This window comes from Galendromus occidentalis, unplaced genomic scaffold (genome assembly GCF_000255335.2).
Source record: "Galendromus occidentalis unplaced genomic scaffold, Mocc_1.1 scf7180000075896, whole genome shotgun sequence".
NCBI classification, from domain to species: Eukaryota; Metazoa; Arthropoda; class Arachnida; order Mesostigmata; family Phytoseiidae; genus Galendromus; species Galendromus occidentalis.
In genome coordinates this window covers 23738-37277 of record NW_003803886.1, presented here as the reverse complement: position 1 = coordinate 37277, position 13540 = coordinate 23738, and the positions used below count along the sequence as shown (strand labels likewise).

Below are 13540 nucleotides of genomic sequence, written 5' to 3'. Positions count from 1 at the left end.
GCGCCTCTGGTCTCGATAGCTCGCGTTGACATACGGATCCCCGAGATCCCCACCCCCGCCCCCAATCCTTCGCCGCAGGTGACGGGTTCGGGAATCGCCCTCCGTGATATACAAAGCCCGCTCCATCGAGCCGACGGTTCTCCACTGCCCCGCACCGTGAATCACTTGAAAACACGTCAAAGATAGTTGCCTCTGCCGCCGCCGATTCGACACTGGTCTCCACCGATTCCTCGAACTTCATGATCCAAGTTCTTCGTGGCTTTCGGAGGGGAACGCGGCTTCCGACCAGCTCGCGCCCATCGGTATCCCAGGAAAGTCTTTTGCGAGGTTTGAGAACGGTATGTGGACACCGATCGATGAGCTCAGGCGGAACCGATGGTGAGCGTACTGGGAACGCAGAGAGGAGCGGTTCTGCAGTGCTACGAGTGTAATGAATTCGGAGCATCTAGAGCCATGAATGAGAGTATCTAGCCAGCGTGATAAGTGGCAGAACCTATGAATAAACCCTGTGGCGAGTCACAAACGCTCAGGCGACGGAGAGAGATCCTGTAGATCCGCCAGAGTCGCAGGCAGCGACGCAACACTGCACATCCAACACCGAGAGAGAAGTTGCGTAACGACCCCTTGCAGCCGATCTGTGGTTCGGGAGAAATTCAAGTCGCCTGCGTGTTTCTAAACGGCAGCGGCCCATACCTATCGTACACCTTGGTTCTCATTGGTGGCAGAGGCGGGGATCCCCAAAGGGTGTTGCGAAACCTGCGGAAGGCGATTTGGTAGCAGGAAGAAACTGGCGGCAAGGATTTCCTGTAACCTTTTATTGTGTCCTGACAAGCATCAACTTCCAGACAGCCATGTACAATAGGATTCATACAACAAGCAAACACAGGAACCCCGCACTCGGCGCAGAATCTAAATATTTGTATCAAGACGATGGAAATATTGCACTCCCTCTTATACTCCATGCACTCCATCCTGAAGCCAGGGCTCATTGATTTGACTTATCTAGTCACTATATACGAGTCCCGATTCGAGCTCAATTGGAGCTTTCTCGCTCTGTGAGTGACGAGTCGGGCGCGGAATCGGCTGTTCCTCCGCAGTTGGAATCTTCGCTCATACGCCACATGTGGAAGGCATACCTCAAATCTCTCTCTGATGTCGTCGTTCTAAAAGGCGGGTTCCGATCCTTGAGGAGCTCACCGAGATACTCTATGTATCGAGAGGCAAGCCTCAGCGTGCAAATCTTCGACATGCTTTCTGTGTCTCGTGTCGGCAAGGCACCTCGCAGTCGCGAAAGTCCCGCGTTCAAAGCCTTCGTACGTTGACGTTCTCGGTCATTTGCTTTGTTTCGAGAATTCGTCGGGATGACTCGTGACTGCAAACATAAGCGTAACGGGAGTCACTATTGAAGTTATAAATCTTTCTATCGAAGGAGTTTTGGAACGTCACCCTTTGCTTACCCTGTTTTGATGGCTTCTGTCGACTGCAACATCGGCTTGTCGCTTGGCTTCGTGAGCTTTCCGGAGTTCGCCCGCTGCAGCGCTTCGTCGCGGGGTCGGAATGAAGCGTGAGGGCAAAGCACATTCCGAGGGGTTTGACCTCGGAGAGCCTTCCTCAGAAGATCGCGGCGTGCTCAGGGGCACGCCGTAAAGACTGCTGGAGCTCAAGAATGGTGACATGCTCCTTCGAGTCCGAGTTCTGATTTCTGACTGTTCATGCGCGTCGACTCTTATGAGCTCCAACACCGGTCAGGGAAGGGTAGCGTAAGAGCATCCTCCGCTGGGTCCTCCCACGCAGCATGAGTGATTTTATAGTGATAAATCATTTTAGAGAATGCTTGACTTTGATCAGTTCCGGTCTTCCTTCCCGCGTTTACGCCCCGACTCCCAAGAGCTTCGGTGTTGCTTCGACAAATCTCGCCTGTATATCTTGCGATGAAGTCTACATGAGAGAAGCCGCGCCGAAAGGAGGCTCAATTAAGGAGGAACCCCGCCGAAGACTAAGATCATAGCTCTGCCGCCGTGTAGAGCACGTGAATTTTCAGCTCCGGAAGTGGATCTTTTCGCGAATAGAAAAAGCACAGGGGCTACATTCACTCGACCTTGGACTTTTTGGAAGATGTCTCTTGCGGGACAACAGAGGAGCCGACTCAGCTTCTTGAGACGGTAGTTGATTCAGATCCGCCGCATTAGATCATTACGCCCCACTTCAAAGCTCCACCGACTCATGCACCGATCGGAACACGACCATTCGGGGCGGACAATCCGACACGGGACCATTCGGCGCAGGCTCCTTCGGCGCGAAGGATAATCCGGTAACGCAAGATTCAGCGCCAAGTGAGGAGTATTGGAGATCAAAACGATCCGACTGAACGCGCGCACAGTCCTTTTTGCGCTAGTCACTCAATTCGCTCATCATTGTGGGCACACATGACTAGCTAAATGTTTGGGGGCGGCATTTTGGAAGGAGGAGCCCATCCGCCTCCCCTGAACCTGAGTCCGCCTCCACACCTATGCTGGTTGTTCATGCTCGGCCGAACTCCATCCGGGAAGCTTTGCGCTCGCGTACTATGCGATCTCTTATCGAAAATCCCATCGCCCTTTTCTGCATGCGCGTTGAGGAAATCAAGAAATTCCATTAGTGAGCAATGAGATCATGAGAATTCGGAGGTTTAAACTCAGGATGACGTCGGCCCCCGTCCGAACGGCCTATGATTGAGAGGGAACTCATTTCCCCGCGGTAAGGCCCGACAACAGCCTCTTATATAGCATTCGAATAGTTCATCGTTTCATCTTAGAGACTGCTCATATTCGATCGCTTATATCGTTGAGAGGGAGGCGAGCGGGGGGACCCGAGCTGTGATACATGAGGCACTCCTATCTCTAGCTTGACTTGACAGTCATTTCTGGAGAGAATGCTCCCGATCGTGGAGTACCGTGGGGTCGCTCCCAGGGCCCTCTGATCATCGAGCGTGCCTTGGGAAAAAGGAGTAATCATAGACTGCCGGAACTCAGGAGTGCTATCCAGTGCATATGCCGATACCGTTGACGACCGGGAGCTCTTAGTTAATCCTGTTCCGGGTTCGCACGTGATTGGTCCGTCGAACTCCCCTGATACCCTTTCGAAATCTCTCTGGAAAAATCGAAAGTCTCTTCTAACTAAAAGTGACTCGACGTTGAGAGATTGTTCAAATCCGGTAGATTCTCAGATTCCTCAAACCTGTAGATTCTTCGACGGACTTTTTTCATAACTAGGCTTTACGCCCGATGGAGATTCTTGTAGGAAGGGACGGACTAATTGCTTACGCCAATGATCGGGATTCTTCATCCCTATCATATCTTATGGGCACATTTAGGAGGCATTCGATAGAGAAGCCTTCCCGGCGAATCGGATTTCACCTCAATGAACTTCTGGATTATCCGATGATTTCGATTGATATCAAAATCGTCTCCTGAGTTAGGTAGATCTACCTCGAGTGAGAATTCGCAAGGAGCTTGATTAATTCATTTGACCGAGTATGAAATGATCCGAAATCAGAGACGCGTCCAGGAGAGCGCGGGATGGAAACTAGGGATACAAAAACGAGCTCTGGAGATAAATATAGAGGCTTTCGCATCGTGCTGGGAAAAATTCTCTCAAGTTTGAGAGCGATTGAAAGACTGTCAAGGGTCGAATTTCCGCGGACGGAGTTTTGAGGGTGACGGAAGCCGCATGTTTCCTATCCCCACTGGTGGAGAGTCAACTCTCTAAAGGAACTCTCTCGTTTCCCACAGTCGCTTCCCATGAGACGAATGGTCTCAGCTCAAGCTCGGGCGGTCGCTCCTGAGATTCATTAATTCATGAGCTGAATTCATTAATTCATGAGCTGAATTCATTAATTTATGAGCTGAATTCATTAATTCATGAGCTGAATTCATTAATTCATGAGCTGAATTCATTAATTCATGAGCTGAATTCATTAATTCATGAGCTGAATTCATTAATTCATGAGCTGAATTCATTAATTCCACTATAGCTCCACGCGAGACCGCCTATCACTCGCCCCTTGACCGGTGGGGAACCGAATTCGGAATTCTCGAAAACCTCACTTGAACACAAGCTGGCCAGGGATGAGTCACCGCTTTCCACAGAAGGCCAAATCGCAACAGCGAAACCAAGCAAACTTCGCCTTTTCTTGCTTCCGGAAGTCCTCCGTCGGAAGCTAGCCCCGATGGCTCAGGCGAACTTCCATGCGACGATTATTTGAATGCTCGATTTGAATCGGGAATGGATTCGCGCGCTCAAGGCTCTTGCGTCTGCAGTGGTTTCGAAACGGCGGCACCTCATCGGAGCACATGGTATCCATCTTAGTGTCTGCTAGCGCTGCTGCTCAACCTTTCACTGTGTGTGCTGCGGAATATTCGGTGTGGTGTGCGTCGAACTATTCCGGTATTCCATCGCGTGTTGTGGAAACTGACTTCTGAACTTGGTTAGTAGCTCTTCTGAAATAGGGAATCGATGCTCCCGAGCTGATGTCTGCTACGCTAGTGCTTTCCTCACGCTGGAAGATGGTTAGCACATGATCGGCCCACACGCTGCGCTTGTCCAAACGAGTTGCTGGGCGTTGAGGTCGGTGGATCGGAGCTTTGAGCGGGTTGCTCCCTTGTTTCGAATCTTAATTTTGTGCGGGTCCCCCTCAGAAGCCTAATCCGATTGATCACCTATCAAGTTTGGTCGTAAGCTCAGCACAGAGGGCCAAGTTGGCGTCGTTTTCCGATCAGCGATCCCCCTCGCGAGTCCATATATAGCGAACGATAGAATATTGTTCCAAAAAATACGGCCGTGGGATTCTCGTCCGTTGCATAGAGATCTCAGCCCTGTATCTGGAATCAGAACTTTTCCGGTGCAGTACAGAAGCTCTGAGAACGCAGCTTGCTGGCGTCATGTTTTCCTGACGGCGTATTCTGTGGACCAGCAAGTTCGTGTGTTCGCTACTCCACGGTTTCTGTTCGGATCCGCGTGTCTCGAATGTTCGACGGAACGCTTCGGCTACTCAGCTGAGCGAAAAGTTCATGACTCATGTGGTTCTTGCTCCAATCATTGGAGATCTCTCTTTGACTTGGCTTCGATTCGATTTTCGGAGATGGGCTCGATTGAAAGTGATCTGTGCAAAAGAGCAACCAAGAGAAATAGGCTAGCTTGGGGTCCGCGGGAGCGAAGGAGTGTCGGAGGAAAGCGCACTGACCATCCTTCCCTAAATGAGTGATTTTTTTATTCGTCCAGAAATGGCTCAGGAGACGAAGAATGGGGCGCCCGCGGAGGGCACCCTGCGAGACATACTGAGTGTCATGGAGAAAAAACCCGAAACCTGGAGAAGCGCAGGGTGAGTCCATTCGGTGGAATCGAGTCTCATCCGCTTCTCGACTTGATTATGATACAAAGCGGTATATTCTTGGAGTGTATCTAAAACCTAACGAAACTCAATCCCGTTCCGATCATTCATAGGTTCGTCTGGAGCTCTGCGAGAAGGAACTGGAGATGGGGAACCAACTCACTAAAAATCAACTACAAGCTCTCGCGAAGAAAGAAGAGGTGAAACATTCACGTGATCTTGGGGAGTCGTGATTCCTCATGGCTGGGAAATCAAGTTCCTCGGAAATTATAAATCATATGCCGCATTTATAATTTCCCGAATCCGCAGGTCCTCATAAAGCTCGAAGGTCTCCGGGAACTGCGAGTCATAGCCGAACAATACGCCAAGAATGACGAACGTGCTGAGGAAGTCAAGGCGAAGAAAGCCGAGAAAGCAATCACCAGCAAAATTTTGGACGTCGTCGCACAGGTGAGCCCCTCCGGATGAATTGAGATCTGTCTTGACGATGTAGGACTAGATTCGACTTTTGGTAGATGAAGACTAATGAGAATTTCTCACCACGTAGGTCTTGCGTCTGCAAGCTCTCTTAGATGAGGGTTTGAAACGGGAGGAAATCGAGGACAACGAGGTATTGGGGATGCTCCGCACGGCTTCGCTCGAGGCTCGGGGGAAAAACTACCGCAACGCTGCTCGATTCTGGCTTCAAGTCGTGGAGGCGAAACCCAAGGAATTCGCTGAGGGAGTCACCTTCCAAGTGAGTTCCTCGACTCCGCTTCCCCTGCGGAATACCCGGTCGCCCGACTTCTCGAAGGCTTACAGCGAAGGAGCCACTCAAGAGACGGATCTTTTACAGGCTGCGCATGAGAAATTGATGGCTCTCGGAAGTCTACTCGAAAAACTCGATGAAGTGAACTTGAACGAAGGAGAGGAGGGCGGTCGGGGTGAAAGCCCCTTCACTTCATCGGTTGGTGAGAGTGAACCCGCATCCGATCATCAAGCCAGCCCTCAACCCAATCAGCCGTCAAAGTGTGAGAACAGCAACAAGCAACAGGATGAGGTTTCCGACAGTCCGACCACCGAAGATCCGTCGACCCCGAATAACGGCATGGAAAGTCAACGAGCTGCAGAGGCTACTCCACGTCACCAGGAGACGCAGCCTAACATTATTCAAAACAGTCAGCAACACCTCCCACCGCGACCTCCCGCAGTGGTCCCTCATGCAACAGTGAGTTCACGCTCCTTAGTCCTCTTCCCTAATCCCATAAGACAACTGAAGTCCAAGTCGCTGGATAGAGGATTCCTCGCGCCCCGATAGAATTCGTATTTTCTCTCCGAAGGTGGCCGTACCCGAACATCCCCATCATCAAGGTGGACAGCAAATCGTGATTCCCGGCATTAGTCTTTACTCCGTCTCCCCAGTACAGCCGGGTGATGATGCTATCCAATTCGGTTCCGTAGAACACGTCGTTCATCATCCGGCCGTGGTGCATTCGATCCCCGCAACTGCCCTGGCACCAACGGAGATGCCGAGCCCGAACTCCATGTTTGTAGACCGTGAATTCGATTTCATCCAGGACGACCTCACCATTCATACTCCTGTCCATCAAACGGCCGCCGTCCATATGGATCCCGCTGTGGTGTACGCTGCTGGTGCGACTGTGGGACATTACGACGCTCATTACCATCAGTTATTGCAGTTCCAGCATTCTCAACAGCAACAACAGCAGCAGCAGCAGCAGCAACAGCAGCAGCAGGCGGAACAACATCGAACGGCGTCTCAAATGCAAGCTCAAGCCCACGCGATGAACAATGGCAACAGTGAGTCCCTGAAACAACAGGAGAACGGAGAAGGCATCATGAATGGAGAGGAACGATCGACGAAGGCAGGAGCTGCTGCCGGGTCCGCTGCGATCCAGGTCAAGGAAGCGAGTCGAAACGGATACTCTGGACGCGAAGACAAGGAACGCAGATCTCCTCAGGACAACCACCGACACAGCCGGGGTGGTGAACACGAAGGCGGAAAAGGCGGTTTCTATCGCGGCATGAACGGGAACAAGGGTGGATACAACGGCGATAGTAACAACAACAATAATGGTCGCTGGACTGGACATCGAAGCGGTCATTGGAACAACAGAGATCGTCGCGAAGGTGGTTACAACGGCAATGGAGGCGGATATGGGAACGGACACTCGCATTCCAGACACAGCAACGCGTACGGCGGAGGCAACAACGGGAATCCCCGGAACAATTCGGCGCGACGAGAACCAACTGCCCAACGAGTCTGATAATCTAGCGTCGATTCCAACAATCGACCCGAGGTTCACGAGCTATTTCTGAGACGATACGATCGATGTGCTTTTGTAAACCAATCAGTTACGATGAAAAACAGCCAGAACAACAACAACGATGATGATGACGGAAGCTACGCCAAACACTCGAGCAGCAGCAACAGAAGCAACAGCAGTAGTATGTAGTAATCAACAATCACAGCCACGACGTGAAAACGACAACAATAGCTGTAGCAAAGGTTGTTCAAATGAGCAGGAGTATTAAAGCCGAGGAGGAATAGGAGCTGTGGAGCGAATCCGATTGGTCATCAGCTACACCGAGGAGCCCGCGAGGTTTCTTTTAGCATTAAACAATTCCTCGGCGAGAAGTGAGAGCTGGAGGATTCGGGAAGCTTCGTTCATCGTTCTTCTTCACAACTTCCGAAGAGCTCCTCCGAGCACCCATTCTAATCAGCATAGAGCCATCGAAAGGACATGATGAAGTACTATAATTGTGGTCGTAGATAAGTTGATTATCGGTATTACGGACACAAATATGAGAATCCTATCTTCCCCCATTGGCACGACTGCTCCGAGAAATGTATCTGCGGAATGCATGAACGCTACAGCGACGGGGAAGACGAGCCTCGTCCTTGGGCGACTCTTGCGATGAGCAAATTTCGGTGGGCGAGCTCTTCGGCGGGAACCAGCAGCGAATCAGAATCGCCTCTCTGCCACGACGAGCGTCGATTCGCTCTATTCTGGATCACTAGAGATGTTCTCCACGAATTGGTTGATTCAGTTGGCCGGTTTCAGATCCTGCGGATCTTGCTTTTTTTGAGCCGGCCGGGCTCCCCACATTCAAAAGTGAAAACTTATAATCGTTGATCGACTGATGCACAAGTCTGCGGCGGAATGGAGTAGCGGGTTCTCATCAAGCGACTTTGCGTCTGTCGAACGAGTGGAACCACACGAACACAATTGCTTCAGCAACAATCCGAACAACATGTTGTATTATTAACTTATTACCGCGCGAACGAGTGGGATGTAACATCATGTAAAGAGTTGTTAGGTTTAAAGATAAAATAAATACAGCCTAGGTATAGTTGGATTGATGAGCGTTGAAGATGGGACGGAGTGTTTACGGTGCTCGCTTTGTCCGGCTGGTGACTTCTCTCTAAGGACGTGTCATGAACGAACCTGTTTCCGATAAATGAGGAATCTTTCCATAAAACGTCGAATCATTCTAGATGGGGAACTGAGAGGTGCGAGCATAAACGCTCGGAGTTTCCAGAATGACGCTCGATATCAGTGGTTTCCGAACTCGCTTCCGTAGGAGCCCGGAGTTCCGACGGTCTATTCGAAGTTTCCGCAAACGGGATTCGGACCAGGATGGTCTTCAAGGATTCCAGAATATCTCAAGTTCTGAGTGGAGCCTATCGAATTCTCTTGTGCTTCTGATGATAATCTTACTGGACTCCGCAACTCATTCATCGTCACTCCGTCGTTCGGAGACCAGTCTGTTCCTCCGACGGTCCTGGAATCTGGTCGAGGGTAAGGAAAATCCTCGACGTACGGCTCGTCAATAATCATGAGGCCGGACCATCCACACGAGTCACGGTGTCGTCTAGTCTCTCCGGATATTTCGAATGCTTCGGAGAAGTGAATCTGCTGTTCCACGAACGGTTCAGTCTGAAATGGCCGCCCGAGATATACTGGTCGACGACTTCCTGGGAGAAAAAATCCTGTCGTGTTTCCATTCGATTAAGGAGTATTCGCGAGAACTTTCAGTCATCCTTGGTGGGGTCGGAGACGATCAATTTTACTAACGAGATACAATTCCTTAGATGACTCGAGACTGCGACAGGCGAATTAGTCGATTGATGTCGGGGCTGAGCATTCGACGTATATCCACTTTGGCCTGTCAATTGCTAGTATGTACATGCCCATTCTTAACATCTTTCTGGTCGATAAGGCAACCACCTCGATCCCTTCTGCCGCTCCTTGATCACTCCTCGCTTTCCCTCTCTTCTTCGCAAATCAGTATGAGCGCGAGAGGTTAACACTCTATTCTGTTCCAAGCACGGCGAGCCCCGAGTTCTCGCTTTCGAGATATCGGAATAGACCAGGACCATCATACAAATGTAGAGGCCATGGTGATCGATCGTCCAGCGGATCGAGACTTGCCTACTAGATCCCTCGAGCTCGTTGAAATATTTGAATGCGTTGCTCGCCTTGCCTGCTCACGCTCGTCGCTCTTAGAGTCGGATAAATTCCGACAATGGATTGGAGACGTCTCAATCTACAGCTGATCATGAATGCATCATCACGGATCACGAATAGGGATTCTCCATCAAGTTGAAAATCGTCAACTCTGTTTCCTCGAAAATTATTTATTTCATTGCTTTTGTTCGTCGACTCACCAAGCTCGGTTCTTGGACAGATCCCTATCAACAACACTTCATGTACATATTCATAGCTTTGCGAAACGAGAGCGCTTTTATGTACAGAAAATATGGTAGCCCGAATACCATCACGGCTCTTCAATGTCGGCCCTCTTATTCCTTGAGTATTCCGCGAGTAGGATGAATCGATGTTCCGAGGTCGATGCATTTTGAACAAGTCCGGGGATGACGTCCGCAGATACTCAAAAGTTCATCCAGAAGATATCTCGCTCAATCTAAAACCTCTTCTCGGAATATAAAAGACCCTTTTCTACGCGAAATTTGAAAGCTCCGGCGATTCCGCCACCACTTCTCCGGCGAGCTTTATATGGAATATGACGAATCCTGGTAGGAACCTACTGTACAACGATATTCGCGATATCTAGACGCCTATCGGGACTTCTGTACTTCTTGCTCATCCAGCTCTATTGTGGTATTTTCTCTCGATTCCTTGGCTGTTTCCCCATTAGGCAAGCCGTCGAACGATCTCTCCTCATGGAGCAGACTATCCCTGAGTTTCCGCAAGTTATTTATCCATTCACGGCACTCCGGTATGAATGAGCGCAAGTGGACGTATGAGAGGATGACATTTTTCAGGAGAAACACCGAAACGTCTTCGTTGAAGTACGTCCACAGGTAAATCCGGATCACAAGGAACGGTGTGTTGATGATGAGAAGATAAGCCAACCGGTACATCAGCTACGGAGAACAAAAATCAAGATGAGCGTTCACCCTGTACTCCTGGACCCGAATCGAAAGGTCGATGGATGAGGAAAAAAGAAGGATTTCCCCGACTACAGGGACCGATCTGGGACTCCGAAGGCAATCGCGACACTCCTCTGATCTCACCTTCATTCCCAGCGATTTCGGTGACTTGCCGAAGTCGCTGCGAGCCAACTTATACAAAGCGAGTGTCGGCAAGAGCAACGAAGCACATGTCAATCCTAGAACGAGGTCTTCAAGCTTGGAACGATATTGCGGATTGCATTGGTTCGGGAACAGGAGACTCAGGAAGGCGACAGCATCCAATATCTCCAGGCTCGAATCTGCGATTGGGGGAAAGAACTCTATCAAGTTTGCACTACATGAGACCTGGGCGAATTAGTATCAGCGATCTAAATGCGTAGCCGGGTCTTACAAGAAAGCGCGTAGGTGATGTAAGCCTGCTGAGGAGAATCCGTGAGAGCTTCGTGGTGACTGTCGACGAGGAGCGTGAAAACGATGGCTGCGCATCCGATGACCAAAGTCAGAAAGGTTGAGCCGTACCTGCGAACATCGATCACGTTATGCTAGCTCATAGACCTCGGGAGCGTGACGGAGCCCACATTGCGATCCTTATCAAGAGGAACAGCGCGAGACGAGCTCCATATTCGCATCGGAGAACGTTGACCGATAAACCGTGAGCTGTCTAAAGCCGACAATGAGTCTTAGCAGCCGACTCCAGATGCCTGATGCTAAGTATCTTCCCCGTTTCTCTATTTTAAGTCGTCTCTTCAAAAACTATTCCGGGAATCCACACCGAGGATGCAAAGTCTGAGGGGAATGAACGCCGAGCGAGGCGGAGGACCAGGGATTTGCTAGACTCGCGCTAATGCTGGCTTGTCAACCAGACGCGGTCCCCTCCCTGAGATCGAAGCAACCTCCAGGATATCATACGACGAGCTCTTGACAGAATTCAATTCGAGAAACAGCCGACGGGGACAGAACACGCCTTTATTTGATCATGACATCATCAAGCGGGAGACATTGATCTCGCGACGACGAATGAAGTCTGAAGGCTCAGACAAGGGTATTCCCGGGGAGACATACCACATATCGATGGAGTCATTATAAGAACAGAACATTGCGAACGCTCTCCACTCACCAGGCCTCACTAGGAATGTTGACTGCGATGTCCATCTGTATCAAGAGCACAATCTTCGCGATCAGCAATGCAGAGTACAGGAACCATGAAATGTAGCTGAATGGGAACAATCCGACCCATTTATACGTCTGATCCTGGAACAGGGCGTCGGGAATAGAAGACGGGGGATCGACTTCACTGTGATAGAGGGACTACGCCAACTTCTTAGCGCTCCCACCCACCTCATGCGTCACCGCTGGTGCCGTTGTCGAAGTTGTTGCCGAAGCCTGTAGCCTGCTCCGTGCATGATGTCTCCGAGCGAGAAAGACCGCGGTCATCATCACGATCAAAACCGCGAAGTCGGCTAGGAACCAGAAATACCATCCATTCCCGTTCCCCTCCATGCGATTGATGAGAAAATAGTTGAGAGTCGATCCCTGAATGAATGAAAAACATCAGAGATTCTCCCAGCATTCCGATGGATATGTCGTTCCGAAGGCGGATACGATAATAATTTTTCTCCCGGGGAGAGCTCCTTCTCGGAAGAAGGAACCACGACGGCGGAAGAATATCTCTTGCGCAGTTGCAGAGCTCTCCGAGGATCGGAATAGAAGTTCATTCGACTTCAAGGGTATCGAGGACCTTCATATTGAGGATTATTGCGAGCTCGATTGAGCACGACCATGAGCTGAATACGAAAATTTTTGATTGCCCACCAGGAGCTCGGATATCGCGCTTCAGGCAGAGGAATATGAGCTGACATCGGAGAGTGGTTCCCGGTTGGCGGAAAATATCAGTATACAAAATAAAATCATAAATTATGCAGCAAACGATGATCACATATTGATCGTATGAGTTTGACTTCGCACAGTTTGGAGCTTGGTTCGAGGGGCGTTGTCTCTGGTTGAGTGGTCAAGTTCAAGGCTACCATAGCTGAACCCGACAACATTGGAGTCCTCTCCGAAGTACGGTGCGAAATCAGAAACGGCGAGTTCTCACCGCTCACAAGGTCTCACTGGATCAAACCGTCAGTCCGGTTAGGTATACATAAGCCGGGGAAACTGGATTGAGTACGGAGTTCCGGCCTGCGAAAACAAAGGTATGGAAAGACTGGTCGGACTCACCTGGAGAATCAACACGATAAGCAGGCCTAAGATATCTGCACATTTTAGAACTCTAGTCAATGAACATCCTTCGTTTCCCCGTACCGCACGTAATGCTTCGCAGCAGCCCTGGAAGAAGGGATAATTCGAATCACGCATCCAAATGAGCCAGCTAACCTGAACCTACGAGGAATCTCCCTCCTCGAAAACGTCGCAAATCATCCCTCGATAGACACACCACATCTGTAGGCCGACGAGAACCATCGCTGAGCACGTCCGGAGAAAGCGATAGTTCCGCCGGTTCACAACTAATGGGTTCTAGACTAATGACTCCGACATCGTCGGTCTGCCTTCTCGAGCTCATCTCGACTGGGAAATAATAATCCGTCAGCTCCTAAACTTCCCAGCTTGCGATTCTGCGATGACTCGAACGGATTTTAATCCGGTGCTCCTTGAATTAGGAGGTTCTATCAGCGGAGACCGATATGGCTCATTCCATTGGTCCCGGAATTCACCGACAGCTTTTCCGAGAT

General features: G+C 50.3%; 2 protein-coding genes across 2 annotated transcripts; one reads left to right on the top strand and one right to left on the bottom strand.

The window, feature by feature from the left end:
* Positions 1 to 4341: 4341 nt before the first annotated feature.
* Positions 4342 to 7635, top strand: LOC100902864 (uncharacterized). The gene is made up of 8 exons (XM_003738344.2): positions 4342 to 4465; positions 5260 to 5359; positions 5482 to 5568; positions 5678 to 5818; positions 5916 to 6104; positions 6204 to 6575; positions 6688 to 7008; positions 7189 to 7635. Exons 3-8 carry the CDS (start codon positions 5515 to 5517, stop codon positions 7633 to 7635), a joined length of 1524 nt encoding a protein of 507 aa, XP_003738392.1. The 5' UTR covers positions 4342 to 4465; positions 5260 to 5359; positions 5482 to 5514.
* A 2510-nt stretch (positions 7636 to 10145) lies between these two features.
* On the bottom strand, positions 10146 to 13083 carry LOC100902717 (transmembrane protein 121B). The gene is made up of 6 exons (XM_029113011.1): positions 13029 to 13083; positions 12147 to 12341; positions 11926 to 12059; positions 11200 to 11327; positions 10911 to 11107; positions 10146 to 10760 (listed from the first exon to the last, which is right to left on the bottom strand). The coding sequence occupies exons 2-6, from the start codon at positions 12306 to 12308 to the stop codon at positions 10452 to 10454; spliced, it is 930 nt and encodes a 309-aa protein (XP_028968844.1). The 5' UTR covers positions 12309 to 12341; positions 13029 to 13083; the 3' UTR covers positions 10146 to 10451.
* Positions 13084 to 13540: the final 457 nt, after the last annotated feature.

What these genes read in the sequence shown, in the direction of transcription:
- LOC100902864 (XM_003738344.2), top strand. Translation starts at nt 5,515, where the DNA reads ATGGGGAACCAACTCACTAAAAATCAACTACAAGCTCTCGCGAAGAAA. An exon ending in CAGTGGTCCCTCATGCAACA is followed by an intron (nt 6,576 to 6,687) that starts GTGAGTTCACGC and finishes TTCTCTCCGAAG; the next exon opens with GTGGCCGTACCCGAACATCC. An exon ending in TGTACGCTGCTGGTGCGACT is followed by an intron (nt 7,009 to 7,188) that starts GTGGGACATTAC and finishes CTGAAACAACAG; the next exon opens with GAGAACGGAGAAGGCATCAT.
- LOC100902717 (XM_029113011.1), bottom strand. Translation starts at nt 12,308, where the DNA reads ATGGAGGGGAACGGGAATGGATGGTATTTCTGGTTCCTAGCCGACTTC. An exon ending in CACCAGCGGTGACGCATGAG is followed by an intron (nt 12,060 to 12,146) that starts GTGGGTGGGAGC and finishes GCCCTGTTCCAG; the next exon opens with GATCAGACGTATAAATGGGT. An exon ending in CGAAATCGCTGGGAATGAAG is followed by an intron (nt 10,761 to 10,910) that starts GTGAGATCAGAG and finishes TGTTCTCCGTAG; the next exon opens with CTGATGTACCGGTTGGCTTA.